The sequence below is a fragment of the Labeo rohita genome, unplaced genomic scaffold, assembly GCF_022985175.1.
Source record: "Labeo rohita strain BAU-BD-2019 unplaced genomic scaffold, IGBB_LRoh.1.0 scaffold_79, whole genome shotgun sequence".
Classification (NCBI taxonomy): domain Eukaryota; kingdom Metazoa; phylum Chordata; class Actinopteri; order Cypriniformes; family Cyprinidae; genus Labeo; species Labeo rohita.
In genome coordinates, this window is record NW_026129733.1 from 171494 (window position 1) to 186652 (window position 15159).

Genomic DNA, 15159 nt, shown 5'->3' on the forward strand with positions numbered 1-15159 from the left:
ATCATTAATAAACATAAAATGCTTGACAGATCATTAAATAATATGTATTAAAATAGCTATATGAGATCATGTGCTTGTAAATGTTTACTGATGAACTTTTTAGAAAAATACATAATGATTAACAGATAATTAGTTAACATAAATTCAAATGCTTACAAAAAATAAATGAACAAAAACATGACTGAATGGCACAAATGTCACACAAGTAAACTGACAACTGAAGTAGGCTTTATTTCATTTTAGTGTTACATTACAATGCACAGCGACATTCACTAAAGCACACAGTGTTTCTAAATTAAGGCAAGCAAACAGAAGATATAAGTTATGCGTATTAACAATTTAATAGACATGTAAGGCACTAAATAAACATCATCCTTAAAAAAAACAAAAAAACAATGACTGTTCTGCTTGGTATGTAAGACCTTAAAATATATCAGCACAGAAATGGTTTATCTTGGATGCAGGAAATTGCCTTCAGTTCATTTGTGTCTTGACATGTTTTTACTGTACAACCCATTTGGTGCAAACTGTAAATGTTAAGCAAAAGCCATACGTCTCAGGACAGATGCCTTAGAAATTTAAGAGCCTAGTTACTTAGTGATTCTGTAAAAAACCTAAAACATTACTGGATTTAATATGGAATTTATGGTTTTCAAGTCTGTTATACTCTATGAACAATGTGAATGAGAAGCGTTATGAAATGATAATGTTCCACAATGTTAATACTTGCACAACATACAGATAATGAATATCCTATCAAGCACCATTAAATATGAAAAGCATCCAATGTACAAAATTAGAAATTATTAGAAGCATTAGAAAAATTACCATCATACAACAAAAGTGAAAACATTAAATATGGAGGTACATTTGATTAAAAGAATTAAAGCAGAGCACAGAGAAAGGCTCACACATTAACACTGTTTTCAGAGATGGAGCCCGTCTGACGGTTTGAACGTACAGAAGAATGACCGTCCACTTCAGATCTGCTGGGGCTTTTCAAAACTCCAAAAATATCATGTTATGAATATTTATTAGGATCAGACTATGATCCAGTTTTCGTTGTGGCCTCTGATTACATCTGACGTCCATTTGTTCGAATGATCAAAATGTTTATAGAAATCCTTGTCTAAAAAATCCTCACAACTTCTCGCATATTTAGACTTCGTAATAAATATAAATAGAGGACAGTAGGTATTCTCAATCACAAACAACTGCAAACAAAACAACCAAAACCATCAGTTTGAAAATCAAAATCAAACATTTCAATCAAAACATCTAGCGGCCCTTTTTACTGGTAAATTGTTCATTACATTCAGATTTTTAATGCCTTGATCTGCAACGATAACTGATATGCTTCATATAAGCATTTTGTCAGTGTATAAACAATTGTTTTACCATGATGGTTAAGACATTTATGCAATTTGTTTAAAGAATCAATTAGTAATAAGAAGAATTTATAAGCTAGAAAGTGTGCGGTCTGATACTGTAACATTTATTCTTGCACTACTGTGGTGATAACAAACCTTAGTACTCAAGGGGGCGATAGAGTTACTATCTTTCAAATGTGTCTCTCATTACATTCGATATGTTCTTCGGATAGTTTAACTAACTTGCTCAACAAGATTCTTTAAACTGTTTTACCATGACAATGACTGACCTGCAAGACAACACAGAAGACAGTGTTCATCATCTTTAGCCCTCGAGCTCCACAACCTTCATCAAACACACCTCATCATCTGAATGATGAATCTGATACACTGATGCAGAAAATCGAGCTCACAAAGCCAGAAGTGTTTTCGTTCACATACTTCTGTAGAGTAAGTTTCACCTTTGCATTTTTATTGTCATTAGAATGTGTTACAGCAGCATTCACTGAAAAAGAACAATGAAAGAGAGGGAAATGAATATGACCAAAAAAAAATGTAGAGCACACAAATCACATTTAAGTAGCATGAAGAACTGTACAAGATGAACTCGGGCAGTGTGCACTGGCAACAGGCCTTATTTTAGCCTTATTTTAGACCCAACACCACGTCTGGGGTTTGTCAGTGGAATGTAACGACAGAAACTCGTAGGCTGCTGATGTTAGTAGTTTTTGCAGGCCGTGTGAGACACGGAGCGCGAGCGCGTCAGAGAGCTGGGACTCGTCTCCTTACAGCTGTCCTCTATCCGTGTCTTTCCCTGTTCCTCTTTCATGAACAGATCCATCATGAGGATCTTCTCTTTATGGATCTGTAAGCTGATGTCTTTGGGAATATCTGGGATGATCCAGTCCACAATATCACTCATCAACATCACCACATTCTGCAGAGGACGGGAGGAGACGTGCACAAATTAACCCGCCTTTCTTTTCCTCATTATTATATCACAAACTTCACAAGAATCGCATCAAAAAAATGTAAAAAGTACTTCACTCTCAGATGGTTTGTCCGGTTCACTTAATACTTATGATGATAACATGAAAATGTGTGTACCTGAGTGCAGCACAGAATAGCCACAAATATTATTTTCTCAGTTTTTCAGCATTTTTATGCTTAGAATATTTATTTTCTTTGGCAATAATTTAAGGTAGCCGCTGAACTGATACTGTGAGTCTTGGAGAGATATGTCTTTAGATATTAGACACTAACCTGAAAGACAATGACAAATGCTAGTCTGGCTGCCAACACAGCCCAGAACTCTTTTGAGATCTCGTATGGTGTCGCAGACCATGGAGGCTCTCTGTAGTCTTTATACCTGGAGGAAAAGGAGAAATATGTCATCAAACATTTATGTAGCGTGTTAATTGACTTTAGAGCTCCTATTATAGGTACACCGTACCTGCAGATGTCCACATGGAAGCCTAGGTGGAAAGGTTCCAATGGGGCAGTACCGTTCTGGAAGTGACTAACATTAAAGTAAGACAGCGTGTGGTTGACAAAGCCATGCATTGACCCATCCGGACTGTACATGTACTTGTAGACCAGCCGTGGAATAAAGTCTGATGTAAAGGAGATCACAAATGCCTGCAGGAAAGATGACAGTTTTTAAAGATGATTTTGACATTTAATTGCATACGGGTGGTGCACTTAAGTATACAGAAAATTATTTTTTATATATTTACAATCATTTTAAATATTACATTATGGATTATAATTACTATGTAGAAACATTTACACTTTAACATTCATACAAATACGTGCACATGAATGTTTTCTAGTTACTGTACAATATTAAAGCTGGTTGAACTGATTGCAATAAAGTCCCTTTCAATAAGGCCTCTCAGATTTGTGAATCTTCTTCACAAGAAGACTCTTCGTGAAGAAAAACTCCAGCAGTGGATTATGGCGCTGACAGTTCTCCCAGCTATCTTTGCGGCTATCCGGAGAGACTATTAAAAGAGCATATTTTTAGTCTTTGCTGCAAAATGCTATGCCACAGATGTGGCTCATGTAGGGCATTCCTCTGAGGAGCACTCTGAACGCACCACCTGTTTTGTTTGGTTGCTTTTTGCCAATGCCAGTGTGTCATTGACAGCTTCTAATGTGAAAGGAAAGGGAAAGGAGGTGACTTGGGGCCAAATATGTTGACCTATACTCAGAATTTGTGCTCTGCATTTCACTCATCCAAGTGCACACAAACAGCAGTGAGCAGTGAACACACACACACACACAACGTGAACACACACCCAGAGCAGTGGGCAGCCAATGCTGTTGGGGGTTCAGTGCCTCAACCTGCAATCCCTGCAAGATCTGAAACTCAAACCCACGACCTCGGGGTTACAAGTCTGACTCTCTAACCATTAGGCCACGACTGCCCCATGCACAAACCTGATTGATTTGGAGTGCCACCTTTGGCCAAGGTTAACGGATATCAAGGACACTGACACGACAGCCTTCCCTTCCCAACAGGCCTGTTTGGCACTGTGGTGGGTGGCTTCGCTGAGTATTTTACCATGGCCAGAAGTCATCTTAAGTATGTGCCACTTCCTGCCGAAATGGTCTAGCTTGGCTGCCAAAGGTCCTCGACTCCTCAGCTGGCCAAGCCAGCATCAATGACTCCTCACCGCAGGCTGCAGTTGGCAGCCCCTTGGCCGATTCTGGAAAGAACTTTTCTATCAGGTCAGAGAGACAATTTGGCACCCCCAACCAGAGTTGTGGAGTTATACATCTGTGGCCCCGCAATAGGAGTCTTTTCAGCTCCCTTGGGTTTCAGCAGGCAACCAGGAGACTGAATCTGCCTTGCCATCATGCATTTCTGACACACAATCTATCCATGGTCCTCAGCGTCCTTCGAGGCCCTTAGTTTGAGCCACTTTATTCGGCCAACTTGCATCCCCTGTCACTTAAGACCACCCTCCTGCTGGCTTTAGCATCAATCAAGCAGGTGGGTGACCTGTAGACACTCACTGAGCACTTCCTGCCTTGAGTTTGAGCCTAACGACTGCAAAAACTGTTTGCAAGCCAGGACGGCTATGTGCCTAAAGTGCTCTCTTGTCAGTTCAGAGCACAAGTCATTACCCTTTTAGCTCTGCCTCAGATGATGAGCGGGGTGCTAATTTACTCTACCCAGTCTGGGCCCTTAAGATATATACAGAGCGCTCTAACCAGTATCAACAATCAGAGCAGCTCTTTGTGTGCTTCGAAAGCTGCTCTAAAAGGCTGCCAGTTATGAAGCAGAGATTATCCAGTTGGATAGTAGATAACATAGCACTAGTTTATGCCTCAGTGGGCTTATAGTGCCACACTGGAGGGAAGGCCAACTTCACCAGGGGAACGGCCCCTTCCTGGGCTTGGTCCCTCTATTGGAGATATCTGTGCGGCAACCGGCTGGTCTTTACTGTCTAACTTTGCTAGGTTTTACAATCTTGACATTCCTGCCCTTCAGGTGTGGATCATGTCCGCTTAATCATCCTGCACCCCTGCTAGTGGTTGGGACTAATTTTCTCTGAGGACTCTGGCCTCGTGGCCTGGGCCTCGTTAATTCCAGACTACAACATCATTCACGCAATGTGAGAGACCATCTGGAAAGACAACGCTCCTGTTACTAATGTAACCTTGGTTCCCTGAGATAACAGCAACAAGCAAACAGAGTTCCAGTTTTACAGTTTAATAACTTTGGATCATTTTTTTAACCAAGTGTGACTCAAAATGTTTTTTTTTATTTAATTCAATTTCTTTAATTAATTCCTTGACATGAAGCTCACTGAAATAAGAAAAAGAACACCAGATTTACTAAGACCTTGCACCAGCGCAAACCCTCTTTTGGCATTAAAAACTACTATCAGAATTTACTAAAGATGCACAGTGAAAATGTTTTTGGAATGCCAGAGAAAGACTATCCAACCACACTGTTTTCCAAGGCACATTATTTTTAATTTGCTTGTTTGCAACTTTACGCTAATTTGCACTGCTCTTGATAGATTGCATTAGTCATTATGGAATTGAGATGTTGCTTCTGTGTTCTTTAATGTGCCATTGTCAGTAGATCACCCACAGAACTTTCCAATCCCATCTGAGCTTTTTTGGATTTGCGCTCTCATGTTTGCGTTTAGTAATTCTGGGTCTTAGTTCTGCCTCTATTTTATAGTTTTAATTTTTGTAATAAAAATCATCATCATCTACAGTACAATCACTTTTAGTGATGTGGCTTTGTGTTTGCCGAGGGATATCTTTGGGTCAGATGTGAGCAGGGCAACAGTTTGTCAGTCCTTCAGAAGCTCAATGGTCACTGCTACAGAAATTCATCTCAAAGACCGTTTCCAATATGTTCAAACAGAATGGAAGTTCTAGTGCTATTACTATTATTTTATTATTTTATATTATTATTTTAATGCCATTAACTGTTAATTGTTGACCAATAAGAAGTCACTTCATTTCACAGTGGCCTTAAGTACCGCATAAATAAAAGTGGAAATTCACAGTTCAAATGTAAATGTGATGGCCAGTGACACTACATAGACAGACTTACATTGACAATAACTGCCACTTTTGCGACTCCTCTGAGAATATTATACCAGATTCCTGTGAAGACATCATGAAGAACACAATTAGTTCATCAAGATTTTTACACTCAATGGATAATTCAAAACAGTTATTAAAGGTGTCATGAACTGCCTGTTTTTTATTTTATTTTATACTGTTCTCTGAGGTCCACTTATAACGTTTTTAAGATGTTTACATCAAAAAATCATAAATTTTAAGTAATAGGTTATTTTCTGTCCTGCTTTTAACCCCCTAACTCCACCTGGTGAGCTTAACCACCAGCCAGTCCCAAGCTTGGATAAAGGAGGAGGGTTAGGCTTCAGGTTAGCACCCTGTTCCAGGTAAAAAAAAACAAAAAAAAAAAAACTCATTGCTATGAAAACAGACCAAAGCGCTCCAAGAGCAAAGCAGCCCGGACAACGCTTGACTCCTACTAAAGTCTCCATTAAGGATGCAAGTGAAAGCCAAACGGAAGCTGACACCCCGACAGGAGGAGTTCTGTCTGCCAAGGTGGTAACTCGAATAGGTTACAGGAATGTAAGAACTTTATTCCAGTCTTCCAAGCTGCAGCAAGTTATCAAAGAGATGGAGGCCTACAACATCAACATCCTAGGCCTCAGTGAAGTTCACTGGACCGGTTCCAGCGAACTGTCTTCGAGGAACAAAATTGCCTTGTTTTCTGGTCGCCAAGACACCATACATCGTGATGGTGCTGCCCTCATTCTGGATCACCAGGCATGTAAGGCACTAGAAGAGTGGATGCCAGTCAACGCCATGTCATGACATTCTGTTAGCCATGGGACACCTCAATGCGCAGGTCTGTGAAGAACGATCCGGCTTTGAAGAGGTCTTGGGCCCACATGGGTATGGCAACCATACAGACAACGGTGATCGGCTAGTGCAGTTCTGTGCCATGAACAACATGAAGGTCGGTTTGACACTATTTAAACACAAAAACATCCACAAGATAACATGGACATCCAATGACCACAAAACCCAGATGCATATTGACCATTGCTATTGACCCAAGATGGAGAACACCCTGCTTGCAAGACGTCTGTGTCCACCGTGGAGCCGACATCTGCAGTGACTATCACCTGACCATAACAAAGTTTAAAGTCAAGCTAAAGCGGAAAAAGAAGAAAGACTCCAAGCCCCAGCAGTTTGACAGAAGCAAGCTAAATGATGATAGATGCCCAGTTCCAGCTGTTCTGAGCAACAGATTCTCAGCCTTGGCTGACCTGGTGCCGGGATCATTGGACTGGTGGGACCAGCTAAAAGATGCCATGTCACCTGCCGGGGAGGAGATCCTTGGCCACAAGAAATCTTTCAGGGAGACCTGGATCGGTGACCGTACTTGGGAGCTGATAGCAGAGAGGAAAGCGCTACACCAGAGAAGGTTTAGTTCATCTGATGGCAAGGATGCCTACCAGGAATACATCAAGAATGATAAGGCCGTAAAAAAAGTAGTGCACAGAGGGACAAGCGAGAGTGGCTGGACAGACAAGCTGAGGAAACTCAAGAATCAGCTAGTTGCAATGACATGCGCATGGTCTACCAGATCGCCAAGACGATCTGCGGCACTGTGAAAACAGTGTCAGGACCAGTGAAAGCAAAAGATAGCATGCTACTCTCCAGAGGTGAGGAAAAGTTGGCAAGGTGGGCTGAACACTTCAAAGAGGTCCTCAATAGACCAGAACCAGCATGCCTTGCCACTGTGGAAGACCCACCTCAGGTACTTCCCATTGATACATCTGACTTCTCTGAGGACGAAATTTGTAAGGCCATATCAAGAACAAGAATTCTCCAGGGAACGACGGCATAACAGCCGAGATGCTGAAAGCTGGTGGCGAGAGTGTGATCACCTAGATGTGCAGTCTGTGCAACCAGGTGTGGAACTACCAGAGGATTGGAAGAATAGTGAGGTGGTGTGTATACTGAAAAAAGGCCATCTGGCGGAGTGTGATAGCTGGAGGGGGGTCACTCTGCTCTCAATCCCTGGAAAAGTCTACTGCAGGGTCATCCTCAATAGAATACGTAACATTGTAGACTCTGAGCTGTGTGAAGAACAGGCAGGCTTCCGGCCAAAACACTCTTGCACAGAACAAATCTTCACGCTGCAGAGAATTGTTGAGAAGTGTGGAGAATTCCAGGTACTTCTTGCAGTCAGCTTCATCGACTTCTCTAAAGTGTTCGACAGCATGCACAAGCCATCACTCTAGAAGATTCTTCTTGCCTACGGCATTCCATCAAAAGTCGTAGGGGCCATCAGCAGATCTACAACAACTCCAAATGCAGAGTGAGGACTGGATGGACACAGTGATGATTTGAGGTGGTGACTGGTGTAAGGCAAGGATGTCCCCAATACTTCACGATTGCCATTGATTGGGTGATGAGGAATGCAACAACTGGTATAGGGCTGGAGGGAGGAAAACTCTCAGATCTAGACTTTGCTGATGATATAGCTGCACTAGCAAACAGCACTCAGGACCTGCAGCTACTTGTGGACAGCATCAGAAGCTATGCCAACAACATAGGCCTGACTATCAATGGAATGGAGACCAAGAACATGCAACTACCCAATCCCAAGAGAGGTCTTCATAGACATCAACAGGGTGGAAGAGGTTGGGAATTTTAATTATCTTGGCAGCTCCATCAGTAGAAGTGGGGGCATCGATCTGGAACTTAATTGCCACATAGGAAAAGCTACAGCAAATATGGCAAAGCAGAAAACTTACTCTCTCAAAACCAAATTACTTTATTATAAGTCCAATGTTTTGTCCACAGTACTTTACAGTAGTGAAATTTGGCAGTTAGAGACTTCCCAAGAGAAGAAATTGGATGCTTTTGACACCAAATGTTTACGGAGAATCCTTGGAATCAAATGGAATGCCTTCATGAAAAATCAGTCAGGCCTTCCACCGGTGTCAGATACCATCTGCAAGCGGCACCTCCAGTGGTTAGGTCATGCACTGCAACTCCCTTCCCACAGACTGGCTCGCCAAGTATTAGACTGGATGCCAGCAGGTCGGAGAAAAAAAAAGATGGCCTAAGATGAACTGGTGACAGACCGTTGGAGAAGGACCTCGCAACGGTCAACCGGCAATGGAGTGAGATCAGACGGCTGGCAGAAAACCGTGTTGTCACTGACGCTATGGGTAATTGTGAATGAATCTGTGGTAAAATGAAATAAAAAGTACCAGTACCAGGTTCTTACTGATGTGGTCTGGAACTTCATTACAAAGTTCATCCACTATTTCCTAACGTTAGGATAAGAAGACAATGCAAAGACTGTTTTTTTTTTCCTACAAACTGGCAATGCAGAGCGTCCTGTTGTTTTCAGAACCATCTTTATAATATGGTTTCTGCGTAGACCTGCACGTTCGCCCCTCTGGTAAACACTATGCACAAAAATTGGTGGGCAGGGCTAAACAGGCAGCAATGTCAATTTTCTTCTGCGGAGGCAGCACTTATCTACCTATTACATCATACACAGGAGCAATCCAAAAGCTGTCGTTTTGGCAGACTGCCTTCAGTATGAGCTGTTTTTAGATTAGTTTTGAGTTCTGACACATACAGGATGTTTTCATAGTACAATGACCTCTTACATGTCAAAAGATCAAGGGAATTTTGGTTTCTCAGTTCATGACCCCTTTAATATTATGGAAAGATTTGCAGGAATATTTCAACTGTAGATGCTTGAAACTCAATATATTTCAAATAGTCCATTCTTTTCTCAAACTGGAAGACAAGTTCAAACGATTTTCAATGGTAGTGGGCAGTAATGCTGCAGATGCTGATCACAGAGCTGATTCCACAGGCAGGAATGTTTCTTTGAGTTTTATTATAGGATGTACTGTGAGAAGTAAAAGCTGACAATGAAAATACAGACCTATGTCTTTAGCTCTGGCTGCATCTGGCCTTCTGAGTTCTGCCACAAACTTCTTGGCATCAAGCCGGATTTCAATGATGTTGTTCAGGAGGGCAAACAGAGGCGCCAGTGGGAAAGATGCCACAAAAAGAGTCACAAAGCCAAACTGGATTACTGCAGAAATGGAAGCACAATAATTAACTGATAATTAATTAATTAATTTGGCAAAACAAGATATATTTGACTACCTTCTTTGTAAAACTTCTGAAAATTGTTTAGTAAAAAAGACCATTGGCCATTAGTTGTGCCTGGTTTGGACTTATTTGGCATATTTTTAGTCAATTTGCAATTGTCCAGATCTGGTAAAGACCGTATGTTCAAACTGATGTCTTTTCTTGAAACAAACAGTTATTATATTACAGCTGTGGCAGTTCAGTATAAATGTATATTTTGCTTCATGTATGTTCATACAGTTATATGTACAACAGTTGGTTTTGTCAAGATAAACAATTTATCAAAGAATTTTTAAGAAATTCCCTCTACTTCACTGCTTTCATTTCACGCTTAAAAGTGACTTTTGTTGATGTACCTCAGGTTAGTTTAGTAATATTCATCCATGTTTTTTGAAGGGCACCAAAGAGTCATGCCATGATATATGCATATAGACAGTTCCCCACTTTGCAAAAAAATAAACAGCAAATCCTATTCATAATTATGATAGATAATGACAACAATTTACAGATATTAATAATAAAAATAATAATTCTAAAATATGCTAGGATCCTAAAACAGATGACATGTAAGAACATGGCTTTTTGAACCAAACAAAAAAAAAGAATAAAACTGTGCCAATATAATATACATATATATATGAAGACAATTATTTAACAGTTTATCCAGTATGATGATTTTGTTTGGTTTATGAGCGCGTAAAAACACTCACTCATCTCCATGTACTCGGGCGTGAGGCCAACAAAGGGCTCCAGGAAATAATCCGTCTCATAACGCTGTAACTTCTTCTCATATTCCTCTTCCTGGAAAGAGGCTCTCTTGGATTTAATGAATCTGATCAGCTTCTTCAGTTTACTGCAATAAAGCAAACAGGACCCAGAGCAACGCATTCAACATGACAATAAAAGCCTCTCGTGACGGCTCACATAGCGTTGTGTGTGTTAGCGTGACACTCACGGGACGCCGATCTCAAACAGGTTGTTTTGGATGAGCTGTTTGCCGAGCATCGTGATGCTGAGCTGAATGCAGAGCTCCATGAGACAGCCGCCGTGAGCGCACTGAGCAAACACATCAAACATCACGTCAGCCGCTGCAAATCAATCCCTTCATCAGAGAACTCATGTGTTTCTATTTTCATACCTCTTCCATCCGATAGGACTCAAACACATACAGATAACTTCCCGGACGCCCACCGAGCCTGTACACAGGATAAACTCATTCATAGTTAGTGTGAACTTGACAAGAACATTCATTAGTAATTTAATCAATGCTGAATGTTAATAAACAGGCAGAAGCACATGGAGCTTTCCTTAAAGGTTGTGTAAGATAAAACTGCTCTGGATATTTATTACCCACCTGCCTCTGAAAAACGCAATGTAAATGATGGGAGTGAACGCATTCACGAACTTGAGGATGAATGTTTTGAAGATCAGCCTTTCTTCGAAGCTCTTATCTGTTTTAGGAACTTCTGAGAAGACAAACATAACACAAATGATTGAGATTTTCACATTATGTTTTACACGTGACCCAAGGAAGTAAGCGATCAACGATCGCTATCAAATCAACGATGAGCGCAGCACTACTAAACGCAACGACTGACCGAGAACTGTGAGCCAACGTGCCACGGCGCCGTACACTTCATCCAGAATGAGAATGACCACCAGGTTTATGATGGCCGCGGTGGTTTTAACCGTCAGTCTGACGTTGGAGCGGGTCGTGGGGTTTGAGCTCATAGCCAGAGCGGCTTTGGTTGAGATCCGGTATAAAATCACACCAAATACAATGGCAAACGTCACACCGATCTGTAAAACAGCAAGGGATGCGCTTCATTCAGCTGACAGACAAAACAGGCAAGATGCAATAGCCTTCAAATGAAGCCATGATATGATGAAGACAGAAGTATGGAAACTTTACTGACTTTAAATTTATTTTGGAAAAGAACACTGATTTGTTTGAAGAAAAATGAGGTCAGATTATTATTGATTATATATATTCTCAGCATTCTCTTACATTCTCTCCAATCTAAAAGTGACTATGCATTATCAACACAAGACACATTGCTTTATTCATTTAAATGCAAATCTTCTGTCAAAAGATTCAATGTCATGGACGTGGACAGGAGGCTTCCTATAGCTCAGATTGTTGTTGTTTTTCAGTAGCTGGAGGCGTTTTGGCCCTCTCCTCAGTACTAAACTATTTCTGTTCATGTGTATTTTTAGGATGTCCCAAAAGCCTCAGTATTTGACCGTGAGGTCATGATTCTGGGCCAGTGTTTGAACAGCGGATGCCTGGACATTCTGCTGAAGAACTTTCTGACTGCATCACGGATCAAACCAGCATCTGCTCTCTTTACCATACAGTGTGCATTTGCACTTGAGAACTTCGGCCAATAAAGTGTAAATTAGAGATTCGTTGTGCAGAGCAAACAGTTTTTCGCAGAACTCAGTGAGTTTGCACCGGAATGAAATGACTGAAAACAGCATTTAAATGTGGGCTTGAATCTGAAATGGAACAGATCTGTTCATTATATCAGGGAGTGTACATGCAGACTAATAGAACTGCCACTTGTTTAATTGCACGTAAAATGTTTAATTGTTCCCAATTTTATTACTTTTCACTTAATGTCACCATGAAATTAAAACAGACTTTTTTTTTAATGGAATGCTGCAGTGTATATTATAAATTATTTATCCATGCATATCACTATGTTCCCTTATAATCTTTAATCAAAATAGTTTCCCATTCAGGAAATAATAAGCTGGGACAATAAGTGCTCCCCTCCAGCAGCCACAGTCACTCACATCAGATCACAGCCACGGCAAACCACATCCATCCAATTATCCAATTAATTCCTGATAGATCACATCATGAATCACATCCTGCCGTACATCTTTTTTTTTCTCGTTCAAGAAGCCATTTCATTCAGAGATGATCATTTCCATTTCATGGCAACAATGTTTATTCTTTAAAAACTAGACACTACTATTGTAATGTATTTATAATATATTATACTTTCATAATTGATTTTTTTTATATTCAAATAGGTAAATAAACAGTTAAATGATGGCATAGTGCCAGTATTTTCAGTACTAAGAACTGTGAAATTGTAGTGCTATTGGTACAAACCACTGCAATTTTGGTATTACGACCGCACTAGTAAAAACAGTAATATTGTGAGATATTATTCAAATGTTAAATAGCTGTTTTCTATGTGAATATTTTGTCAAATGTCATTTATTGCTGTTTATCGCAGAATTTTCAGCATCATTACTCCAGTCTTCAGGGTCACCTGATCCTTCAGAAATCAATAATCTGATTTGTGGCTCAAGAAAAGCTGCTTAATAGTTTTGTCTTTACTGTCACCTTTTATCAATTTGACGCACCCTTGCTGAAAATAAGTTTTGAACTGTAACATACTTTGAAGCATGGTGCCCACTACAGCAGACAGATGGATTTTTGGTGAACATCAACATCATTAATGATACCTGATGTTCCTTACATATTATTCTTTTGAAAAGTATATTTTTACCTGTCTGGATCTCCTGGAATAAAAGACACAGGTAGATATTCCAGAGGTAGCTGATGCTTCACCACTTTCCTCAGCCATGTTGAATTTATGTTGTCGTAGATAAAAAAAAACAATGACATATACAGAGGGCAGTCACATAAAATGATGGGTAAGGGTCAAAGGTCATCACCCACGGAGGTTTGGGTGGTTAAAATGGATTTTAAAGATCTGTCCACTCTAGTTGAAACCATGCATCAGAGGGTTACATGAAATCATGATGTCTGCCTGTGCCAAGTGTATTTATGCCAACATACTCATATTCACATGCTCCTACATGGATTGAATGTGAATATATATGAGACACTTTACAATCGTTAGCATTAGTTACCTACATTAGTTAACATGAACTAACAATTAACAATGCTGTTACAGCAGTGCTGATTTCAACATTTACAGCTTTCAAAATCAAATGTTATATGTTAACATTAGTTAATGCACTGTGAACTAACATGAGCAACACAAATATCTCTACAAAAGCTAACATAAAAATGCGGTAAAAATAAATTCCTCATTGTTAGTTTATGTTAGCTAATGCATTAACTAAAGTTAACAAATGAGACTTTATGGTAAAGTATGAGCCAAACTTATTGTCAGATCATACATTCATATTAAACACAAGCTGGTGTAGGACAGCCTTACCATTAAAAGCATCATGATGAGGTTTGTCATATACGCAGGAAATCTGTCTTTACACGTGAGCTTTTCTTTCTCTGGCTAAAGAAGAGGAAAAAAAAGGACAAAACATATTAAGCTACACATTGGGATTGACAGAGGAGTATTTTTAGTGTTGGCCAGGTCAGGAAACTTACTTATTCCACTAATTCTACGGCTATAAATATTTCATCAAAACCTTTAACAATTCAATTGTCTAAATAATAAAAGTACTATAAAATATTGCAGTTTCATTCGGCAATACATATTGTTTCAAAGCAGCTTTGAAAAGAGTGAGTTCATTCTCGTATTAATAGCAAAAACAACACATGCAGCGTCACCTTCTGTGATTTATGGTCTTTCTTCAGTGATTTCTGCATGACTCTGAATTCATATTCGGCTCGCGGGTGATCCTGACAAAAACGAACAATACATGTGACAAAACTGACACAAAAACAGAGCGAAAGAAAGAAAGAAAGAAAGAAAGAAAGAAGATGGCAGGTTTTTCTTCAGGTGAGTGTTTCTAAGAACTTGCTAGAATAAGCGCATGCTAGAATTCCTGTGAAAGGCTTGAGAGAGTAGTTTGTATGAGTGCATGAAGAGACAGCTGGGATCAGAGCTCATGAAAAGAGTATATTTGAATATGCTCAAACCTTCAGCGCTTCCTACACACACCAGGGGAAGAAGAGGATGACAGCATTAAATGACAGACTAGTGAAATGACCTCCAATGATGATGTGTCGTGTGTTAATGCGAGAGTGTTGTGCGATCAGACCTCCTCTTCCTCAAACCCCGTGAGATCCCACTCGTAGTTGAGACGCATCTGCCGCCTCTTCCAGTGCTCCATGAAGAACGCCGCTGAAACACACAAG

At 40.1% G+C, this 15159-nt stretch overlaps 1 protein-coding gene across 2 annotated transcripts in view; it reads right to left on the minus strand.

Moving 5' to 3' along the window:
• Window positions 1-206: 206 nt before the first annotated feature.
• LOC127161961 (anoctamin-1) overlaps window positions 207-15159 on the minus strand; it is a 40025-nt gene continuing 25072 nt past the window's right edge. For both annotated transcript variants that reach the window (XM_051104736.1, XM_051104737.1), the window contains exons 13-25: window positions 15063-15145; window positions 14629-14700; window positions 14276-14350; window positions 11669-11870; window positions 11425-11536; window positions 11209-11266; window positions 11026-11126; window positions 10781-10923; window positions 9859-10011; window positions 5953-6005; window positions 2824-3008; window positions 2634-2739; window positions 207-2307 (exon numbers count right to left, since the gene is read on the minus strand). In XM_051104736.1, the coding sequence (XP_050960693.1) occupies window positions 2089-2307; window positions 2634-2739; window positions 2824-3008; window positions 5953-6005; window positions 9859-10011; window positions 10781-10923; window positions 11026-11126; window positions 11209-11266; window positions 11425-11536; window positions 11669-11870; window positions 14276-14350; window positions 14629-14700; window positions 15063-15145 (1562 nt within the window). In that variant the 3' untranslated portion in view covers window positions 207-2088. The remainder of the gene's footprint in view (window positions 2308-2633; window positions 2740-2823; window positions 3009-5952; window positions 6006-9858; window positions 10012-10780; window positions 10924-11025; window positions 11127-11208; window positions 11267-11424; window positions 11537-11668; window positions 11871-14275; window positions 14351-14628; window positions 14701-15062; window positions 15146-15159) is intronic.